The sequence below is a fragment of the Lacerta agilis genome, chromosome 14 (assembly GCF_009819535.1).
Source record: "Lacerta agilis isolate rLacAgi1 chromosome 14, rLacAgi1.pri, whole genome shotgun sequence".
Taxonomy (NCBI): Eukaryota; Metazoa; Chordata; class Lepidosauria; order Squamata; family Lacertidae; genus Lacerta; species Lacerta agilis.
Genome location: NC_046325.1, coordinates 14,203,592 through 14,224,020, shown reverse-complemented (window position 1 = coordinate 14,224,020; position 20,429 = coordinate 14,203,592). Strand labels below are relative to the sequence as shown.

Here is a 20,429-nt window from a genome sequence, read left to right as displayed (position 1 = left end):
TGACTTTCAAAGTCGCATCTGAAGTTTCTGCGAGTCCTAGGGGAAGTGCATGTTTTCACGAGCCAAAGCAGCCTTTGCTCATTCATAAGCGCAGTGTACATCTTGTTTTGAGCACCTTCGAATGGTCGCGCCAGCCCTCCCAGCGAACAATTGGAAGAATTTTTCAGGAAAGACAAATCGAGTCCTCCCTCCCTCCCTCCGTCCGAAAGAGAGTGGGAGACTCCAACCCCCAGCATCCCCCAAGACTCCATTTCCCAGCATGCCCTTCACTCGCGATGGCCTTTCCCTCGCTCCGCGGGTTCGCAGTCCCGCATCCCGATCTATCTGATTGTGAGGGAGAAGAGCGCCGTCTTCCGCAATTCTTCTGGCCCGCGGCATCTCGCCGGGACGCCGTCCTCCCGCGTTACGCGCCTGTGAGATACTTTGGGTTTGAGTTTCTTTTCTCTTTCTCCACGCACGCACACCCTCCTTCGCGTTATCCGAGCTCTCGCGAGGCTTGAGCGCCGAGGCCGGCGGGTGGAGGGAGGCGGTGGGAGGAGGGAGGGGCTGGCCCTGGCGCTTGGTGGTGGCGGCCGCCATTTTGCCGCGGCGGGTCGGGTCTGGCTCGGCGGGGTCTGGTTAGGGATCAGCATCCGGGTGGGAGGGGTGGGCGACGTGCCGAGGAGCACCGGCGAAGGCCGCGCAAAGGGAGAAGTCGCGCGGGAGAGGTCTGGGAGCCACGGATGGCGGCGGATTCTCTCCGGCCGAGGCGGCGGCGCTGGGGCTGAGGCGGCGGCAGGAGGAGGCGGGGCAGGAGGCGCCTCCCCTCCCTCCTCACTCCTCCCCCCTCCCACCCAGGTAAGATGGCGGACCGGCCGGGGCTCTACTCCTGTCGCTCACACCCACCTCCCTGGAGGGGTGCAAGTCTCTGCTTCGAGTCGGGAGGGAAAAGTGAGGAAACAGATAAGAGCGCGCGTGTGTCTGGTTGCCGGTGGTCGCGCGCGCGGCCTTTTACCTCCCCCGTCCCTTCCTCTCTTCCATCGGTCATTTCCCTCCCCTGCCTATAGAGGGCGCACTAATGGAGAGTGGCGGGGCGGGAAATAAGAGAAAGGAGCCAATGTGGGAGCCGCACGCGCTTACCCAGCCAACGGCCGCTCTCAATGCTGGCCCATTATTACTTCACCTATCGCCCTCCCCCCCCCTCACCTCGTTTTCTTGCGCGCGCCGCGAAACCGACCAACCAACGGCCGCCTACTCCTCAGCGGGTGGGGGAGGGGCGAGCGGGGATTCTCGGGGGACTAGGGAGGGAGGGCGAGGGAGGGAGGGGTTTGGGGAAAACTGGGGCGGGGTCAAGGGGTCAAAGGGAAAAGGTGGGAGGGAAAGGGTGACAAAGGGGTTAAAGGGTGGGGGAAATCCAAAGGCATCGAACTTGTGCTGAAAAAGAAAGAAACTAGGGGTTAGAGGGGCAATCGCTTGCGATTAGGGTGCAACGAATGAATAAATGCAGGATTGTGGGTACAAGGTTTGATTTTTAGGGAGGTGCAAGAGTTTTGATAAAGGGTGGCAAGTTTAAAGGGTATTAGGGTATCATCTGGGGCTTGAGTGGTTGCTCTGCTCTAGGGTTTGGGTGGCTAGGGATAATACTTGAAAAGTTGGGAGTGGGTTGCAGTTACTTAGCACCATCTAAGTTTTGCAAGAAACCAGACCAGAAATAAGTGAAAGGTTAATGTGGTCATGGAGTCTGAGGAGGGGCAGGCTGAAGCTCAGAATGATAGGAAGGGAGAGGAGGCTGTAGTGAATGAAGATACCACAGTGGAAGGACCTCCCAATGAGGCAGAGAGAAAGATATCTGGATTGCTTCCAGAGACAGGTGTGGGACAGGGGGAGGCTAAAGACTCAGAGGCAAGTGAGGGGAAGGTTGAGGACTTGTTGGGGGCAAGTGAGGAGGAGGCTGAAAAAGAACATGAGGCACCAGCTACTGGAGAGTTGATGGGACCAGACCAGGATACATTTGGACCCTTGGCAGAACTGAATAGCGGGGTGGCTGAGGATGTACTGAAAGGAGAGGTGGCATTAGGAGTGTCTGGGGAAGAGGCTGAGGAGATTATTGAACCAGATCTGGGAAAAGCAGAAGAGTTGGAGACAGTGGCTCTTGAGGAGCTTCAACTTAAGAGTAATAGAGAGAAAGAAGAAGCGGAAGAGTCAAGAGAACCAAATCCGGAGGAAACCAGTGTTTTCGGGAGCCCAGAAGAGGGGGAAGCTGAGGGGAAGACTGGAAAAGGAATAGATCAGCAGGAGATGCAGGAATTTATTCATGAGGAAGAAACACTGGTTGGAGAGGGTGAAATGGTTCTAGAAATGGGGGGAAATGGGACTGAGGAGTTGGCAGGGCCGGACCACGGGAAAGAAGAGGATTTGGTAGAAGAGGACCATGTAGATTCTGGAGAGAGGGTTGAAAAGGGAGATGAACAGGAAAAGTTGATGGGACTAGAAGAGAGGGAAGATGAGGCAGTTGGGGAGGCTGAAAAGATGTTGGTGGAGGCGGGAGAGAGTGACAAAGAAGTTGGTGAATCAACAGAGAATCATGAAGAGATGGATGAATTGTCAGGGCTGGGTCAAGGGGAGATCCTAGAGGTCACTGGAAAGGAAGAGGATGTGACACCTGCAATGGACTATGAAGAAACTGAGAAAGTGTCAGGTGTAAATGAGAGAGAGTTAGAGGAAGTGACTGCAGAGGAGGATGCAATATTAGCAAGGGATCAGGAGGAGTTGGTAGGAGTAGGTCAGGGGGAAATTGAGGTGTTGACTGGAGAGGAGGAACCAGTTTTGGATAAGAAGGAGGCTGAAATGACAGTTGGACCAGGTGAGGAGGGGCTTGGTGAGGAAATTGAAAGGGAAGACAGGGTATCTGGGGTAGATCAGAGAGAGGCTGAAAGTATGATTGTGGAAGGAGATGTGGCATCAGCAGAGGGTTGGGGGGAGGTTGAAGACTCAGTGAAGTCAAGCAGGGGAGAGGCAGAGAAGGTGGCACCATCAATAGATCAAGTCAAAGCTGAAGTCCTACAAGAAGATCTGAGGGAGTCAGAGTTGGTGATTGCTGAGGGAGATGCAGGTGCAGCTGAGGAGAAGGCTGAGCATTTGGTGATGACAAGTCAGGGAGAGGTTGAGGGTGAGACTGAAAAAGAAAGTATGGCATCCACACTGGATCAGGGGTCACCAGGAATAGATGAAAGACAGGCAGAAGAGGTGACTGCAGAGAAAGATGTGGAATCAATAGAAGATCAAAAGCAAGTTGAGGATTTGGCTGGGACAAGTCAGGGTGAGATTGGCGGTATGGTAGCCATTGTGGAAGAAGGAGAAGCTGAAAAAGTGCTAGGGGAAGATAAGAGGGAGGCAGAGGTGGCAACTTCAAAGGGAGATGTGTCATTTATTGAGGGGGAGGGTTTGGTAGTGACAAGTCAGGAAGAGACTGGGGAGGTGACTGTCAAGGAGGATATGATACAAGTGGCTCTTGATGAGCCTGAGCAAGTGATAGGAGCAGCTCATAGGGAAACAGAAGAGGTGACTAGAGTGGGTCAGGAAGAAGGAAGGGAGGAGGCCGTAGGAGCACCAGAGAGAGTAGCTGGAGCACAAGAAGAAACTGGAGGTCTGGAGGAAGTACTTGTGCAAAGTCAGGAGATGGGGGCTGGAGAAGAGGTGAAACTAGGAACTAGTCAGGAGAAAGTTGGAGAGCTAGTAGAACCAGAACAAAGGGAGACAAATGAGCAAATAGGACTTGATCAGGGAGAAGCCAAGCAGCTGGGTTCAACTGAGAGGCTTACTAGGGAGGAATCTCGAGAAAAAAGAGAGGCATTAGTCGGGGATCAGAGTGATACTAAGGTGCTGGTGGAACCATTTCAGGGACCAGTAGTGGAGGTTACAAGTGTAGGTGAGATCTCATTGACTGAGCAATATCAAGATACTATGGGAAGAAAGGTACCCTCTCTGGAGAAGACATTAGTTTGGAGCCCAGAATTAGAAAAACAGTTAGGAGGACCAACTCAGGAGATGGCAGGTGTGCCTTCCAGAGAGGGGATATTGAGTCAAAGGGCAAAACCAAGTGAAGACGATACCAGAGTAACCTGGTTGGCATCTGATACGAACCTGGCCCAAGGTCAAGTGGAACCAAGCCTGAAGGTGGCTGAATTGAATAAATCAGGTTCCTCAGTGCTGTCATCACATTTGTCACAGGGCACTGCCATAGGAAGTCAAGAGGAACGTCGCAGGTTGAAGGGGAAAATAATTTCAGGGTTGGCAGGATTACGGCAAGGGCCAATACTGGTACCCCATCAAGGGGCAACACGCTCATGTGGATTCCGTCGTGGAGTGCTGGAGCACAGGGCTCCAGGGTTGATTGTGACCAGTTTAACAGCGAGGGCTCAGCAAAAGGGAGTGATTAAGGAGGCTCGTACGCAACTGGGAAAAGGTGAATTAGATCAGAGGGAGACACGATCAGCTGAATTGAGGTCTCGTGCAATTAGGGTTAAAGTGGGTGAGCCGGTGGTTATGATGGGGTACAGAATTGGACGGGAAGGGATGTCATGTTTCTCTGAGGCAGATAACAGGATAGAGGGCTTTCAGCAGGTTCCTGTGATGGAGGAGGCAGGAAAGGGACTTGATCAGACCCCAGCAGAACCACCGAGGCAGGAACAGAAAGTTAAGGAGTTGGAGACACTGGCCAAGGATGTTGATGACAGAGCAAGGCAACATCCAGAAGGAATGTACTTGCCATGGCTTGGTAGGCCACTGACACAAGATTATGCGACAATACGACCAGGTTCTGGTTGGACTGCAGGCCTTGGGTCAGGGCATGGACTTGCTTTAGGGCCATTGCGGGCTGGAATAAAAGAACGAATAAACATGATGGTGACAGGTCAGGGAGCAGTAAAGTCAGCAGGACCAAGTCCTGAGCCACCAGTGTCTGGGATGGGAAGAAGGGTGTTTGGGCTTACAAGCCAATCAGCCAACGTACACTGGCTGAAGGATGTGTTGGGGTCTAAGCAGACAGAGTCTCGACTCTCTATAACAGTTCGCGGCTCAAAAGCAGGCAGTCCTGACTCTATGGCAGAGAGACGAAGTCCAGGCCTGTTAACAGGAAAGCAAGAGTTGAAAGATTGGCGGGATGGGGTAATGGGAATTGCAATTAAAAGGTACAATGCCATGAGGCGGGCAATGTGGGGCGAAGGCCCAGCTGGTTTGCATGTGAAGGGGGTGAAGGTGGCTGAAAGTTCCCTTGATACTATTCCATTGAGTGCTGTTAAGACTAGTTCCATTCTGGGGCAGGTTGAACAGAGAGTGCTGAGGCTGGCACAGCATGTGGAGGGTGAGGCTGTGTCAGGATTGGAAGTGGAAGGGCAGGGGCTAGCTGATAGGATGAAGCAGGATATGGAGTCAGCAGGGTCAGGCCAGGGAGGTAGACTTTCAAGGTAACTGGGTTAAGTGTGGAGTAAGAGGGAAGGAACAAAAGGTTTGGGAGATAGTGGGTTATTTATGAGCTAGGGACAAAATTGAGCTATAGAAGCAGAAAGTTAAGAAGACACTATAGCAATAGAGTTGAGTTGCAAAATCTCAGCTTGCAGGATGAATGGGTTGTAGATATCTCTCAAAAGAATGAAGCCAAGGAGGGAAGTAAACTCTGGGATAATGATATGAGGGTGACGTGCAGAATATTGACGCCTCTGAAGCAAAGGTGGGTACATAGGAAGCAAAATAAAAGGCAAAATAATAACAATTTATTATTTATACTCCACTCATCCAGCCGGGTCGCCCCAGATACTGAGAAGATTTTGGGCTCTGGATACCTAGGCATGGGAGTGAGTGAAAAGGACACTGCTAGACAACTCAGAGTCCGTAAAGTGGGTGGGAAAGTGAGATAATTCTCCTAGTGGCTCACCAAACCGCACCCCAAACAGGTTCCTGCCTCTTTTCATAGGCTTGAATTTGGTAGCTGGTGCGTACAGTAAAACTCTCCACCGCAACCCGTGGACAGGCTATTCCCATGCTGTCTGCGTAACAATAAAAGAGAGACAGGGTTTGATATACCCTTTGGCAGAGTCGTTCAGGGTCCCAAGAGCAAGTTTGAATGATCCTTACCTGAAGGAATAGGCTGCTGTGCATCTACCACATGCGCACGCACAAAATGTTCTCTGGACTAATAGTTCCATCCTTTTTCAGGTGTAGTATTCCCCAGGAAAGCGAAACCCTGGAAGTTCAGCCTGACAAGCAAGAGGAGTTCGCAGCTCACGCAGGTACAGGAGAAATTGAATCCCATTGGGGAATTGGCAACAGGGTTTTAAGCAGGAACATCAAGCAAATCTAAATCTTTGGCTGTTTTTCTGAGCTCAGTGTTGGATTTATTTTCTTTTCAAAATGCTTTTTTCTGTCACCAACATCTATATTGATGGGCCAGAATTTATTATGTGCTAGAATCTGGCTTGACCACAACTAAACTTAATTTGCTTGTTGAGGTATGATGGAGGGACATAAAAAGCTACTGCAGCTCAAAGGAATGAAATAAATTTTACAAGATCTGTTCATAGCTCCCCTAGAAATTTTTGGAAAGTCTAGGCATTTATTCCTAAACAGTAGAATATTATCCAGTGGAAGAATATAGGGGAATCCTCTACTTGTAGGCAGGCTTTACATCTTTTGTGTCTAAATATTAAAAGTTTCAAATGCAAACTTTGAGAGAAAACATTTTTTTGTTTTCCATTTTGGAGTCACATTGCCCAGACATTTATTCTGTAACAGAAAATGTATGCATGTGTGTACAAACTTAGCAACAGAGATTTCATAATGCTGTTGTGTTTTTGATAGCTACTGTGTTGGATATATTAATTTTCTACTAGGTTCTGCCACCAGATCTTTTGTAGATCGTAAATTGGGAGAGGCTAACCCCCAGTTTGGGGGCCTGATCCGGCTCCCAAGCAAATTTTTCTGGGCCTCCCTTGATTTTGGCAACAGCAACAAAAAGGAAAAAATAACCCCCCTCCCTGCACTGTAATCATTAATCAAATCATATTTATACTCACAGCTTCTTTTTTGAAAAAACATAGTGAGAAATGAGATTTGATCAGCTGGGAACTGTTTGGTTTACATTTATGCTCTTTAGTTAATAGCTGCTTTTAAGGTGCATTACTTTCCTTCTTTAATTTTTAGTGCTTTACTTTGTGTTAAAGGAAAGGAAAATTGTAGGCAGAGGGCATGCTAATGTCATTTTGTCGTTTAATTTCACTTCCTCTGAAAATCTTCCTGTAGCTTGTTCTTGAGTGGGTGTCTTTCAATCCTTTTCAGTCTGGCTCTGATCACAGTGCAAATGATTTCTCTTCATGAATCTCTAGATAATTCTGAGACAGGCAGTCCCGAGCGCAGGCTGGGCTGCCAAGGAACCCAGGAGCTGGACGGCTCGTCCCAGTGGCTGGCTGACCAGAATGAGGCCGGTTCCGAGCATGCACTGGAGCAGGAAGCCAGCACTACAACCGCAAACGAAGCTGTTGGGACGAGAGGCAAAGAGCAAGAGAGAACTAAAATGCAGAGCAGTCCTCCCCAACAGCAACATGCACTGCACCCACAGGTAGAGTTGGAGGTGAGGGGAATCGCAGTGCAAGGCCCTGTGTTTTGAGGCCGCTTACTGGATTACAGTTTTTCCAAAGCACTGTAGTTCATCAGGGGTCTTAAAAATGAATTTTGACTGCTTTAATGAAGTATGTGGATGAGCGTTGTACTAGAAAGAGCATCTGTGAGAGTCAGAACAAGAGACGCTCCTCTCTGATGCTCTACCTAGACAAGCTCCCCAGAGCCGTTAGGTTCCTTTCTAGCATTAAGGCCACTATAATAATTTCCTACCCTCGTTTGTCTCCTCTTGTTCATCTCAGACTGCATTGGACAGAATGACAGGCAGTAACCCAGTGTCACCAGCCTCCTCGGGCTCACCTGCCTCAACTGGCAGCATCTCACCACCTCATCTCACCCACGACTCCTCGCTGGACAGTCACCCAGGTTTTGATGTTCCCAAGATACAGAACAGAGCCATTGTGTCGCCCGGGATGTACACCTCCCCGGACCCTGCAAGCATGTGGGACAAGACACACGCAGAGATTGCTGAGCAGGCCAAGCATGTAAGCCACACATGGTCCGGGGACCATTTGGCCCCTTCTGCCCTCTTGAGTTGGGCATGAACATACACAATCTATGTAAACATTCTGTACAGTTGGTTCTTCCAAGCTGCAGCTCACAGGGATACAGTATTTGGGGCTAACTGACTTGGGGGATGTATTCCAGGAGGCAGAGATTGAAAACCGCATTGCAGAAATGAAGAAGGAAGGGTTCTGGTCCATGAAACGGCTGTCGAAGGTGCCTGAGCCAGTCCGGCCCAAAGTCCACTGGGATTATCTTTGCGAGGAGATGCAGTGGCTCTCTGCTGACTTTGCCCAAGAGCGCCGATGGAAGAGGGGTGTTGCGAGGAAGGTGAGTTTAATCTCCAAACATTTAACCCATCTCTTTCAGTCAGTTTTCACACATGCATTCCAATCTCTGGGTTTAAGGGCATTTCATAATTGTGCAATTTTGTAACACCTCAGGCTTGTAGCTTGTGCTGTTGCAGAAAAGCAGTATAATATGTGTGTCCCTAGAGGGTTTCCATCCACTTTAGTGAAGTGGAGCTATCTCTTCCCTATGACCCAGATTTAGGGTCTGCTTAGAGCCATGGAAATCTTTGAAGACTTGTGATTATTAACATGATCCTTCTCTCCTTTGTTGCTTGCAGGTGGTGCGAATGGTGATCAGACACCACGAAGAGCAGAAGCAAAAAGAAGAACGAGCCAAACGGGAGGAGCAGGCCAAGCTGCGCCGTATTGCCTCGTCCATCGCCAAAGAGGTCAAGCAATTCTGGAGCAACGTAGAGAAGGTACGTGAGGCACCTGTCTGGTACATGAAAGCAGCATGCAGGCCTTGCTGGCCTAGCTATACTCTGAATACAGGAGCCACACCTTGAGCCAAGTGTCTGGAGCTGGTTGCCTCTACTCTGCCTAATCAAAAATACTGTGGATTCATCCACAGAAGGGTTGAGTGAATCTCTTGCCTTCACAGTTTGTTGGTGGAATTTCTCTCATTCATATATGCGTATAGGTATACATATATGTCTGTGTGTACACACACACACACACACACACACATATATATATATATACACACACACATACACATACACGCACACTACACACACGCATACGCATACACACATATGAATGATTTCATTTAGACGAAATACATAAAGTATAACAAACACAGAATTTCAAACATACAAAGCATGCAGTTAGTTGAAGGTTTTGTCTATTATATATTTATGTCCACTCCCGTTCGTTCTTCATTCATTCTGCATTCATATTAAAAAAGCCGAGGTAAATTATACTGTACTCCTGTTTATTCTCCTACAGCAGTGAAATGAATTGTTCTGGTCTGTCTCAAAACATCAGTTGCTTTTATTACTTGTAATTGGAGTTACTGTTCCAAATAACTAAATTGGGGTTTATTGTTTTTACGTGAGTAACAAAGTGCTTTTTAGTAGCTTTGAAAAATTTGCAAGGTTAAGGTTGCAGAGAAAAGAGTGGCACTGTGTGCACAGGGCTACTGAAGACTTAGAGAAGATAGTAGCTCTTTGCCCATGTTGCAAAGAGACTTCCCCCCCTAAACTCTTTTTCCTCAGGTTGTGCAATTCAAGCAGCAATCACGTCTGGAGGAGAAACGGAAAAAAGCATTGGACCTGCAGCTAGACTTCATAGTGGGCCAGACAGAGAAATACTCGGACCTACTGACCCAGAGCCTCAATGAGACCTTTGCAGTTCCCAGCAAGACCGGTGGCTCCCATGCAGGCTCTACTGCCTCTAGCCCACCACACCCCAGTCACCTCACTGAGGATGAAGGTCAGAAACTTAAAAGTCTCAACCCTTTTCTCTTAAACTGCCCAGGCGCAGCCCATCCAGGGCTAGCTCCAGACTGGTACCCTATATGGCTTACATCCTATATCCCATTTTCTCCCCTCCAGACTTGTTCTTCTTTTAGTGGTGAATGTAATTGCGGGGGGGGGGGGGGGGAGACAGACTTCCATGCCCATTCCCTACTCCTGCCCAACCAAACGTGGTAGAATTGTAATGTGTGCTTATTTTGAGGAGAGACTGTGTAAGCCCCAAGGAATTGTGTCTGACCACCCCCCTCTTCCTTCTCTGGCAGATGGGGATTTTCAACCCCATGAGGAGTCGGATGATGAGGAGACTATCGAAGTAGAAGAGCAGCAGGAAGGGAATGATTCAGAGACTCAACAACGGGAGATTGAATTGCTAAAGCAGGAGAGTGAACTGCCCCTGGAAGAGCTGCTGCAGTCACTGCCACCCCAGATTTTGGAGAACTCCTTCAGCGTGCCCCCTTGTGCCTCTAGTTCTGAAAATGATGAAGAGGAGGAGGAGCAGGAAAATGATGAAGAGGAAGAGGAGCAGAATGAAAAACAGACTTCCAAGAAGTTAAAGGTGTGCTGCTGGTTTATGGGCAAGTCTTGGGTTCAGATGTGTAGGGAACTCTACTTAGAATATGCAACTGCAGAATTCTGACCATCATGCAGTCACACTTTGATGGGCATCACCAGCAGATAGGAAAGGGACACAGAGTCAGGCAAAGGATCAGGCTGGGTCTGGACAGGCAAGGGCCTAGCTGTAGATAGCAGGAAAGATTAAGCTGGTTGAGGATACTTGTTGCCAAATTTCTGTCCTGCTTTCTGTGACATGCACATGCACTGCTAAATGCCTCCCATCTTGGTCTGAAAGCCCTTTCTCATATTTGACAGGAGAAGCCAAAGCCTGTTACTCAGAGGAATAAAAAACCCTGGAAGCCCGATGAAGAGGATGAGGAGTTCACTGCCAATGAGGAGGAAGGTGAGCCTGTTATTTTGGGTCTGCGGTTGACTGATCACGTTGGAAACTTGAGGCAGGGACCAGCGCTGCAATCATTTCATGCAGTAACATAAGGCATCCTTCCTCTTGTAGCTGAAGATGAAGAGGAAACAATAGATGCAGAAGAAAAGCTGGAAGGAGATGTGGATCACAGCCAGGAGCTGGATGAGCTGGCCAAGGAAGGTTCGGAGGCAGATGGTGGCTGGGGTGGCAAATGGGGGTCAGGACTTGCATTCCCTGGGCCCTGAACACTATTCGCTTTATTACTAAATTGTGTTTCCGAATGTCTGCTAGGTCTGTGAACCATCGTTCCCAGAATTTCTGCTCTTAAAGGGACGTAGGGCCAGGGTAAGCACCTGCCCCAACTCAGTATTGTATTTCTCGAAGTACTCCCTACCCCCAAGTGTTTCCAGTTGCCCTGGAACTTGTAATCTGATTTAGTAGACCAACCTTACTTGTTGGTGAACTGAGTTGGGCCTATATTGGTTGCACTACATCTATTTCTATTTCTTTCCACAACCATGGGAAGATAAAGTATTGCCAGCGTAAGTCTAAAAGGGGGCTGGTTTGAACTGATGGGCAAGGTTTGGTGAGCTCAGAAAGGATAAGTCATTGAATCCAAAACCTAGGCTGGGTTTTCCAAGATGGAGCCCTCTGTTCTAATTTATAACTGGGTTACAGAACCAGAGGGCCACTTCCAACACCAACAGGATGTGATCAGGGATCAGTGAAGAGAACTATCTGTCTTAGTGTTTGGGTATAATCTTGTGCTTTCTTTCCCTTTGGCAGGTGAGCTGCCCATGGATGAGTTGCTGCAGAAATACGCTGGCGCCTATACCTCAGACTTTGAAATGGATGAGTCGGACACTTCATCTGAGGCCTCGGAGCCCAGCACGTCTGAGTATGAGGAAGAGTCAGAGGAAGAAGACAGCAGTAGCCAGTCAGGTATAAAGGAAGGGAATGGGTCTTGTAACTTGGGAAAGTAATTGAATCTTGTATGTAATTACAGTGGTACCTTGGTTCTCAAACTTAATCCGTTCCAGAAGTCTGTTCCAAAACCAAAGCGTTCCAAAACCAAGACGCTCTTTCCCATAGAAAGTAATGCAAAATGGATTAATCCGTTCCAGACTTTTAAAAACAATCCCTAAAACAGAAATTTAACATGAATTTTACTATCTTACGAGACTGTTGATCCATAAAATGAAAGCAATAAACAATGTACTGAACTGTAAAATAAATAAAACAGTATTGTAAATGATAAAAAGGAAAATTAATTTTTTTTCTTACCTGCACTGATGATAGTCATTGTTTGGATGGGGGGCTTTTATCTGTTTCCGTAGTCACGCAATCAATTAGTAGCTGAACTGGGATCCACACAGTCACAAAAACAAATTACCGGTAACTGAAAAAGCCTCAAAACAAAAAAACGCAAAATAAATAGCAAAAACAAAAGCACCAGATATAAGCTCCAAGTATCACCTCAGAACATTGCAATCGGAAACGGAAGGCTTGAATTGCAATGGGGGGGGCGCAAATTAGCAGCGTAACTCAAAACACAGGGGAACTCAAAATGGAGCACATTAGGCTTCTGAAAAAAGTTTGAAAACCAGAACACCTACTTCCGGTTTTGCAGCATTTGGGTTCCCAGTTGTTTGTGAACTAAGCTGTGTGAAAACCGAGGTTCCACTGTATTATCTCCTCTTTATAGCCAAAGGTATTCTTAGCAGGTGTCCTCAAGTATTTGCCTCAGTCTTGGAATCAGATTTTGTTTTTGAAGAAATGTTTCTCCCAAAAACAACTTAACATGCTGCATTTGTCTTGATGAAATTTGTGGCACGTAACAAATGATTTCTTGTGTAGAGCAATTTAGTTTGTAAGGCACTGATTTAAAGATGATAGCAATAAGTTGCCCAGCTGCTTTTTGTCCTGACATTACTAGTTCTTTCAGATTCTACAGAAGAGGTGGAGAGTGAGCAGGATGAAAGTGAAGAAGAGGTTGCCATGGAAGGTGGGGAGGAAGAAGCCTCTGTGAGCCAGGAGGAGGACTTTGGTGTTGAGTATCTCCTGAAGCAGGATGAGGATCGTGGTGGCGAGGGAGACAATGACTCGACTCCAGCTCCAGGGCCCAAGAAGGAGATCACAGACATAGCAGCCGCAGCGGAGAGCCTGCAACCCAAAGGTTATACCTTGGATACTACGCAGGTGAGTCAGAGGGAATCTGCAGGGGATTGCAGTGGAATAAAGCAGGCAAATTATATTGCCCTTCTCCCATGTAGGTTAAGACGCCTATTCCCTATCTGTTGCGTGGGACACTGCGAGAATACCAACACATTGGTCTGGACTGGTTGGTCACCATGTATGAGAAGAAACTCAATGGTATTCTGGCGGATGAGATGGGGCTTGGCAAAACAATCCAGACGATCTCGCTGCTGGCGCATCTGGCCTGCGAAAAGGGTGGGTCAGGGACTTTGAGAAGAGAACGGAGGGTGAGGATGGGCTCCTTGCTAGAAGCAGTAGATGGCATATTAAACCTCCTAAGATGTGGAGTAACAAAATTCATGCTCTCAATGCTTTTAGTGGTCACTGTTCCCTTTGGCAGCCTGACTTTAACAGCTCCATTCTGGGGGGAAATGGGCTATTGAGAGCAAGCTCTGGAGGGGAGAGAGCTGGATTTGCTTAGGGGAGGGCATGTGGCTGAGGAGTGAGGCACAGAGGCAGCCTTGGTCTCCAGAGTCATGGAAGCTTCTCTGCTGTGCTTGTGTGCTCCTATAGGCAGCTGGGGCCCCCACCTGATCATCGTTCCCACCAGCGTGATACTGAACTGGGAGATGGAGATCAAGCGCTGGTGCCCCAGTTTCAAGATCCTCACCTACTACGGGGCACAGAAGGAGCGTAAGCTAAAACGGCAGGTGAGAGAACTCAGGCTTTGCAGCTGGGACCAGAGATGGGTTTTGTGTCTCACAATGTAAATGGTTTTAAACCTCCAGATAAGCATAAAAATGTGGTTGAAAACAATGTAATGTTGTGTATCATTTTCCTCCCAGGAAACATTCTGACTTCTGTGGGTCCTTCGATAAATTATTTAAAAGATTTCCCTCCCCCACCATCTGTTTCTAAGTAAATTGAAAAGGGTGGCTAGTCTACAAAGTGAGAAACTAGACTATTACCATTATTTTGGGTAGCATGTATGGTGCTAAATTAGGTTTGGTGGTCACGCTGTGCTAATAAGAGATCTGTTTTAAGAAAACTGAGATGATGCTTGTGAGTAATTGTAATGCAGTCTCCGAGCCATATGTAGCTCGCAATAGAAGACATATAGCTAGCATAATTTCCTAAAATCACAGAAAGAAAGTATTGGAATAGTATGAGTCATATGAGTCCAGGGGATAAAGATTACTTCATATTGTTAAAAGAGGCACAAGTTGTACTCCAGAATTGATTTGTATTTGTATGTAACTGTATTTATGTGTGTCTATTCATTTTGGAGGGAAACCAGTTGGTGAAACACGGGCAAATCATGCTATAGTATTTCTGTGCTGGCACATGACAAAGGAATCTGAAGCCCACTCCTCTAGCTTAGTTGGTAGAACAGGAGACTCCTAACCTCAGTGTCATGGGTTTGAGCCCCATGTTGGGCAAAAGATTGCTGCACTGCAAGGGGTTGAACTAGATTACCCCTTGTGGTCCCTTCCAGCTCTATGTTTCTATGATTCTCTGAATAAGACTCAATTCTTTGATACTCCAGGAAACATAAGGTAGGGAAACCCTAAGTAGAGATATTAAAGAATTTTAGTTATTTTTAGTCTCCAAATTACTTGATAATAGTCTGGAATGCATTTAAGGCTGAAATAAGGGGTTCTTAGATCTGTATTGTTCTTAAATAAGTAGTGCAGGACCCTCCTCTATACACTCTTTGGCACCTGCTTAAATCATTTTTGTTTACCCAAGCCAATTCAGACATGTAGAATGTTTCATGTGTTTTATCTCTTTTGAATGTTTTTAAACATCTGTTTCTAACTGCTTTCTATCAATATTTTTAATGTGTCTTTTTATCTTTGTGAAATGCTTAAAGTCGTTTGTTTGTTTTTACAATCAAGTGGTATATAAATTTTGTTAAATAAAAATCAACATAAGAAACTCAGAGAGGGCTGGAAGTTCCCTGCCACAGGTCTACAGCTGTTGAGCTTTGTGCCTCTTGTGTTATTGGTCACAATTGTAAGCCTTCACTGTCTGTACTCAGGGTTGGACCAAGCCCAACGCCTTTCATATCTGCATCACCTCATACAAGCTGGTACTGCAGGACCACCAGGCCTTTCGACGCAAGAATTGGAAGTATCTGATCTTGGACGAGGCTCAGAACATTAAGAACTTCAAGTCTCAGCGTTGGCAGTCTCTGCTAAACTTCAACAGGTGAGGGTGTGTGTGCTGGTGGGCTTGAGATCGGGGTGCAGCGTGGGGGAACGCCTCCCTCTCAGAGGTTCTCACTGTCCTGTCATATTCCTGTTCCAGTCAGAGGCGGCTTCTGCTGACCGGAACTCCTCTCCAGAACAGCCTGATGGAGTTGTGGTCCCTCATGCACTTCCTGATGCCCCATGTCTTCCAGTCCCACCGCGAGTTTAAGGAGTGGTTTTCCAACCCACTGACGGGCATGATTGAGGGCAGCCAGGAGTACAATGAGAACCTGGTGAAGAGGCTACACAAGGTGAGCAGGGTGGGGGTGAGGGTACAGAGAGCAGCTGGCGTGGTAGGAAGGTGAATGGGAATTGATTCTCTCCCCCTCCCCAGGTGCTGCGGCCCTTCCTGCTGCGGAGGGTGAAAGTGGATGTAGAGAAGCAAATGCCAAAGAAATACGAACATGTCATCAAGTGTCGGCTTTCCAAGCGCCAGCGTTATCTCTACGATGACTTCATGGCCCAGGCTACGTAAGTACAGAAAGCTAGTTGAGGGGAGGGAGGGATGGGGTGCTGCACTAGGGATTGCTTGGCTCTCAGTGGCCTGGATCTTAGAGGGCTGGTGGGCAGCAGCTCCAGAGGATGAGCCCAGTGTTTTATTCTCTGGCTTTGGTTATTCAACGCTGGACAAGCCATCCTTTATGCCATTCCTCTTTAACATCAGCGGCTGTTATTCTGATGCTCGGCACCTCTGAGTCTGGCTCACCCTGTGGCTGGTTTCTCTTTTAGCACCAAGGAGACATTGGCAACGGGGCACTTCATGAGCGTCATCAACATCCTGATGCAGCTCCGCAAGGTCTGCAACCACCCCAACCTCTTTGACCCACGGCCAATCCACTCGCCATTTATCACAGAAGGCATCTGCTTCAACACAGCTTCCCTCATCCTCCATGCCCTTGATAACGACCCTTTCAAGGCAAGTTAGTTCATGCTCTGGTTTAGTAGGAGAGGGAGATGCTCCATTTAGATGCTCCAGGTTGGGCGAGAGATCATTTGTCTTTGGGGCAAGAAGGGGTATGTGTATGTATCCAGGGTAACCAAACTCTATAATTGGGATGGTGCTTATTTCCTGCATATGGGCCTTGCTCCTTACAGCATGCGGACTTGGGCATTTTCGATCTGATCAACTTGGAGGGCCGTGTGTCCCGTTATGAGACAGACACATTTCTGCCCAAGTGGAAGGTGACAAGGAAACTGATTGAGGAGATTGCTGAGTCCCCAGACCCTCCTCCCAGACCCAAGCCTGTCAAGATGAAAGTTAACAGGTACCTGTGATTCTTCTCATTCTCAATAGTGGGCAGCTTCCAGCAGTGGTTTGATGATGATGATGATGATGATGATGATATTAATATTTGTTTATATGCCACCCATCTGACTGGGTTGCTCCAGCCACTCTGGACTGCTTCCAATAAATTATAAAACTACAGCAAAACATCAAACATTAAAACTGCCTTTGTTCTTTGCTGCCCAAAGTCCGCACACCCCATAATGTTGCTGCTAGTATTAGAAAAGGAGCATTAAGCATTTATCTTGGCCTTGGATGTGTTGATGCTGGAGAATGCAGGAAGCCTAGCACGGAGAAGATGGCTGACATCAGGTTTTGCCTCTTCCCAGCTGCATGGCAGAATACGGACTAATTGCAAAGCCCTCACCTTAGTGACTTCCCAGGATCCTGACTTGAAATATTCCTTTGGCTAAGGCAGAGAAAGTAAAGTAGTTGTGCTTGAGATTGGGCCTAATAGGGTTGCGCTGTAGAGAATGCAGATTTTGTGAGAAGAGGATTCCAGTGTGTTAGTTCTAAATCAGTCTCCACCCACAGGATGCTGCAGCCAGTGCCCAAGCCGGAGAACCGAACTGTAGTGCTGGTGAACAGCCCTCGTCCCACAACTCCTCTACAGAAGCCCATCACCCCTGTCCTTCCAGAGACACTGACACCTGCTCTGGCCCAAATCCAACACCCGGGCCCAGTCTTGCCAGGACCAGTGCAACCCCCCACATTCCCTGTTGCTGTCTCTCTCCCCATGCCCATCCCTTTGCCCTCCTCACCAGTGACCATGTCGATACCAGTGCCTCCTTCCATCAGACCACAGACCCAGACTCTAGTGCCTACGCTGAGCCAGAACAACACAGCTGCTGCTCTGCTGCAAGGCCAGGCCTCTACTCCGCAGGGTAAGATTCAGAGATCCCAAAGCAGTGGTAATGAGGAGGGAAGAAGGGGGCTGGGAGCTAATTCACTTTCTCAATTGAGCCCTGGCATCTCAAGTTCTTCTCTACAGTGATGTACTAAGAATTTTTACTGCCTGAAATGTATCTACCTCTCTGGCATACAAGTATTCTGTATTGGGGTGTCAGATCTCTCACTTTCACTCTCAAAAAATGGGGTTTTAAGCTAGTAGCCCTTGCGAATTGCAGGGGGGAAATGTGCCCCTTTTGTGTGTTGGAACAATTTCAGTCCTGCATCTGAATGAGAAAGAAGAGGGTATTGCTTGGAAGGGTTAGTAAAGGCAGAGATAGAGTGAGAAAAGTTTTCTTTTACGCCACTGGGAACAAAACAATGACTTCTTTTCTTTTTAAATAAGACCAGGGCTGTTCCAGGAGACACTACAAATCTGTAATCTTTTCCTCTTTCTCCACAGTCCTACCTGTGGCGATGACTGCAGCTCAGCTGGTCCCAAATGCTCCTCGACCCCTCCTCCAGCCATCTCCTATTCCTCCCACAACCACAACATCTTCTTTGCCGAAACCTGGTGCACTGCCAGCCCCTGTGGGGCAGCAGCAGCCCATGAACACCTTAGCCATCACATCCTTGGGGCAGCAGCAGCCCATCAACACCCAGCCCATCAGCACCTTGGGTGTCCCTCCCATGGGGCAGCCACCTCTGCCCATCAGCACCTCGGGTGTGTCCTCTGTGGGGCAGCCGCCACCACCCATCAGCACCTTGGGTGTTTCCCCCATTGGACAGCAGCTGCCACCCACCAACACTTTGGGTCCAGCTGCTACAGCCCAGCAGTCAACCAGTACCATGGGCACAGGCGCCATAGGAGGCATGATGAAGCCCGTGAAACATCCCAATTCCGCTGTGCCCTCCTTGCCAGGCTACAACTTTACAACTGCTGGAGCCATTCAGCAAAGGCTTCTGCTGTCCCCGGATATGCAGGCACGGTTGCCTTGTAAGTATGGAGATACTGCTGGGAAGGAGGCAGCATGGTATGATCATCTCCCAAGCCTAACCCGTATCTTCTTTCACTGCAGCGGGCGAAGTGGTAAGCATCGGGCAGCTTGCCTCACTGGCCAACCGGCCCCTGCAGAGTGCTCCAGGGAGCAAACCCCTCACCTTCCAAATCCAAGGCAACAAGCTTACCTTGACGGGTACACAGGTCCGGCAGGTCACTATGCCTCAGCCAGCCCGACAGCTGCCAAGTAGGTAAACCCCCCAGCCCCCCACTATCCCAACCTCACTTTTCTCCTCTGTGTCCTGTCAGAGCCTGATGGGCAGCTCTGCACATTGTGTCAGTTGCTAGACTACTGTGCTACTGGAGATAGTTGGTAGGGTGGGTGGGCCCCAGTATGACTTCATTGAGCCTTCCATAATGATTGTCTTTGGGGGAGAGTTCTGCTCTCTTGACTGGCTTGTTTTCCATGTGCCAGGGTCTCCATGGGAGAACTTTACACTTGCCCTCTGACGCGGCTTGCTCCTGCAGCAGATAATCTGTTCCACTCCCATTGCCTGAGTCCTCCTTTGAAATGGCGCTGAAAAATGTTCCTCATAGATCTGGATGCCAAATAAAAACTTTGCAATATGAATATGCAGAGTAGTAATACCAGAATTGGTAGGAAATGGGTACAGTGGAAGAAATATTTTTATCAGAGCAGTCCCTCTAAGCTCCTGATGCCTCTTTGTGGGGCATCCGGTGACCCGAGGGATACAGGAAACTCCAGAGCCTTTCCTGACATAGAGGCCCACTGTTTCTATGGTGGGATCTCTGCAGGAGGGCTTACACGTGCACTGGGTAGTTTGGCCACCATCTGCAGGCAAGGCTGAGTAGTTAATGGTCTCTCCCTCCTGTCCCATCTAGGGAATGTAGTTCACCTGGTGTCGGCCGGGGGACAGCACCACATCATCAGCCAGCCAGCACAGGTTGCTTTGATCCAGGCCATGGCTCAGCAGGCTGGGCAGGCCCCAGTTGGGGTGCAGGCTGTGCCAGGCCACCAGCCTCCTACCATCCTGCCTGTCCCAGCTACCAGCACAGCTGCTGCAGCTGTGGCTTCCACAGCAACTATCAGCGTCCCCATTGCTGCCACCCAAGGTCAGTCAGTATCTGGATTCCTGGGGGTTGCCCTCCCGCTCTTGGAAGGCAATGTGGTTTTGTGGGTTGAGGGCCTGGGTGACTTTGCCTTTGGGTCAGTAAACCTTCCTTCTGTGTCCCCAACAGCATATTGTTCTCATCCTCCCTCTTATGGCATCTGTTGCTCCACCCTGGCCGCCTTCCACTTCCCTTTCCTTCTGCCCTGCTCCCTACATTGGTCCAACCCTCCACCACCCAAGCCTTCTCTGAATTGCCATGGCCTGGTCCTATATTGAAGCTTCTCCTTCAGCACCAGCATAAAATAAATGTCTGGATAGAAATAATTAGAAATGATACAGCTCTGTTGGAGAGCCGCAGTGCAGCCTCTCTTGCTGTTGCCCCCACAGTGCCCTCATCAGCAGTGAACAGCTCCGGTGTGGTGAAGATCGTTGTGCGTCAGGCTCCTCGAGATGGTCTGCTGACCCCTTCCCCTGGGCCGCAACAGCCATCTCTGCGCCCTGCTACAGCAACAACTGCTGCCACAATGCCTGGTCTCCCAGCAGCCCTCATGGCCCAACGAGCCCCACTCTCCATGACTCCTGTGCCGCCTGTCAGGTTGCCCACTCAGCCACTGGTGCCAGTTAGGGCGCACACACCAGCTCCCCTGCAGGGCCTTGTGCGACCCATGCTGCGAATGGTACAGGCGCCAAGCCCCAGCCTGGAGCAACAGCTGG

The 20,429-nt window shown here is 48.8% G+C and overlaps 1 protein-coding gene across 7 annotated transcripts in view; it reads left to right on the top strand.

Moving 5' to 3' along the window:
* Nucleotides 1-632: 632 nt before the first annotated feature.
* Nucleotides 633-20,429, top strand: part of SRCAP (Snf2 related CREBBP activator protein) — a 31,909-nt gene continuing 12,112 nt past the window's right edge. For 2 of the 7 annotated variants that reach the window (XM_033170775.1, XM_033170771.1), the window contains exons 1-24: nt 5,464-5,707; nt 6,193-6,266; nt 7,359-7,603; nt 7,893-8,135; nt 8,299-8,484; nt 8,783-8,923; nt 9,722-9,938; nt 10,246-10,538; nt 10,853-10,940; nt 11,052-11,141; nt 11,748-11,903; nt 12,907-13,160; nt 13,235-13,412; nt 13,731-13,867; nt 15,199-15,368; nt 15,468-15,660; nt 15,744-15,880; nt 16,139-16,325; nt 16,505-16,674; nt 17,229-17,578; nt 18,046-18,579; nt 18,662-18,829; nt 19,486-19,716; nt 20,103-20,429. In XM_033170775.1, the coding sequence (XP_033026666.1) occupies nt 5,667-5,707; nt 6,193-6,266; nt 7,359-7,603; nt 7,893-8,135; nt 8,299-8,484; nt 8,783-8,923; nt 9,722-9,938; nt 10,246-10,538; nt 10,853-10,940; nt 11,052-11,141; nt 11,748-11,903; nt 12,907-13,160; nt 13,235-13,412; nt 13,731-13,867; nt 15,199-15,368; nt 15,468-15,660; nt 15,744-15,880; nt 16,139-16,325; nt 16,505-16,674; nt 17,229-17,578; nt 18,046-18,579; nt 18,662-18,829; nt 19,486-19,716; nt 20,103-20,429 (4,810 nt within the window). In that variant the 5' untranslated portion in view covers nt 5,464-5,666. Of the gene's footprint in view, nt 838-907; nt 931-5,463; nt 5,708-6,192; nt 6,267-7,358; nt 7,604-7,892; nt 8,136-8,298; nt 8,485-8,782; nt 8,924-9,721; nt 9,939-10,245; nt 10,539-10,852; nt 10,941-11,051; nt 11,142-11,747; nt 11,904-12,906; nt 13,161-13,234; nt 13,413-13,730; nt 13,868-15,198; nt 15,369-15,467; nt 15,661-15,743; nt 15,881-16,138; nt 16,326-16,504; nt 16,675-17,228; nt 17,579-18,045; nt 18,580-18,661; nt 18,830-19,485; nt 19,717-20,102 lie in introns of those variants that run through there. The other 5 variants (XM_033170774.1, XM_033170777.1, XM_033170778.1 and 2 more) reach the window with 5 other exon arrangements.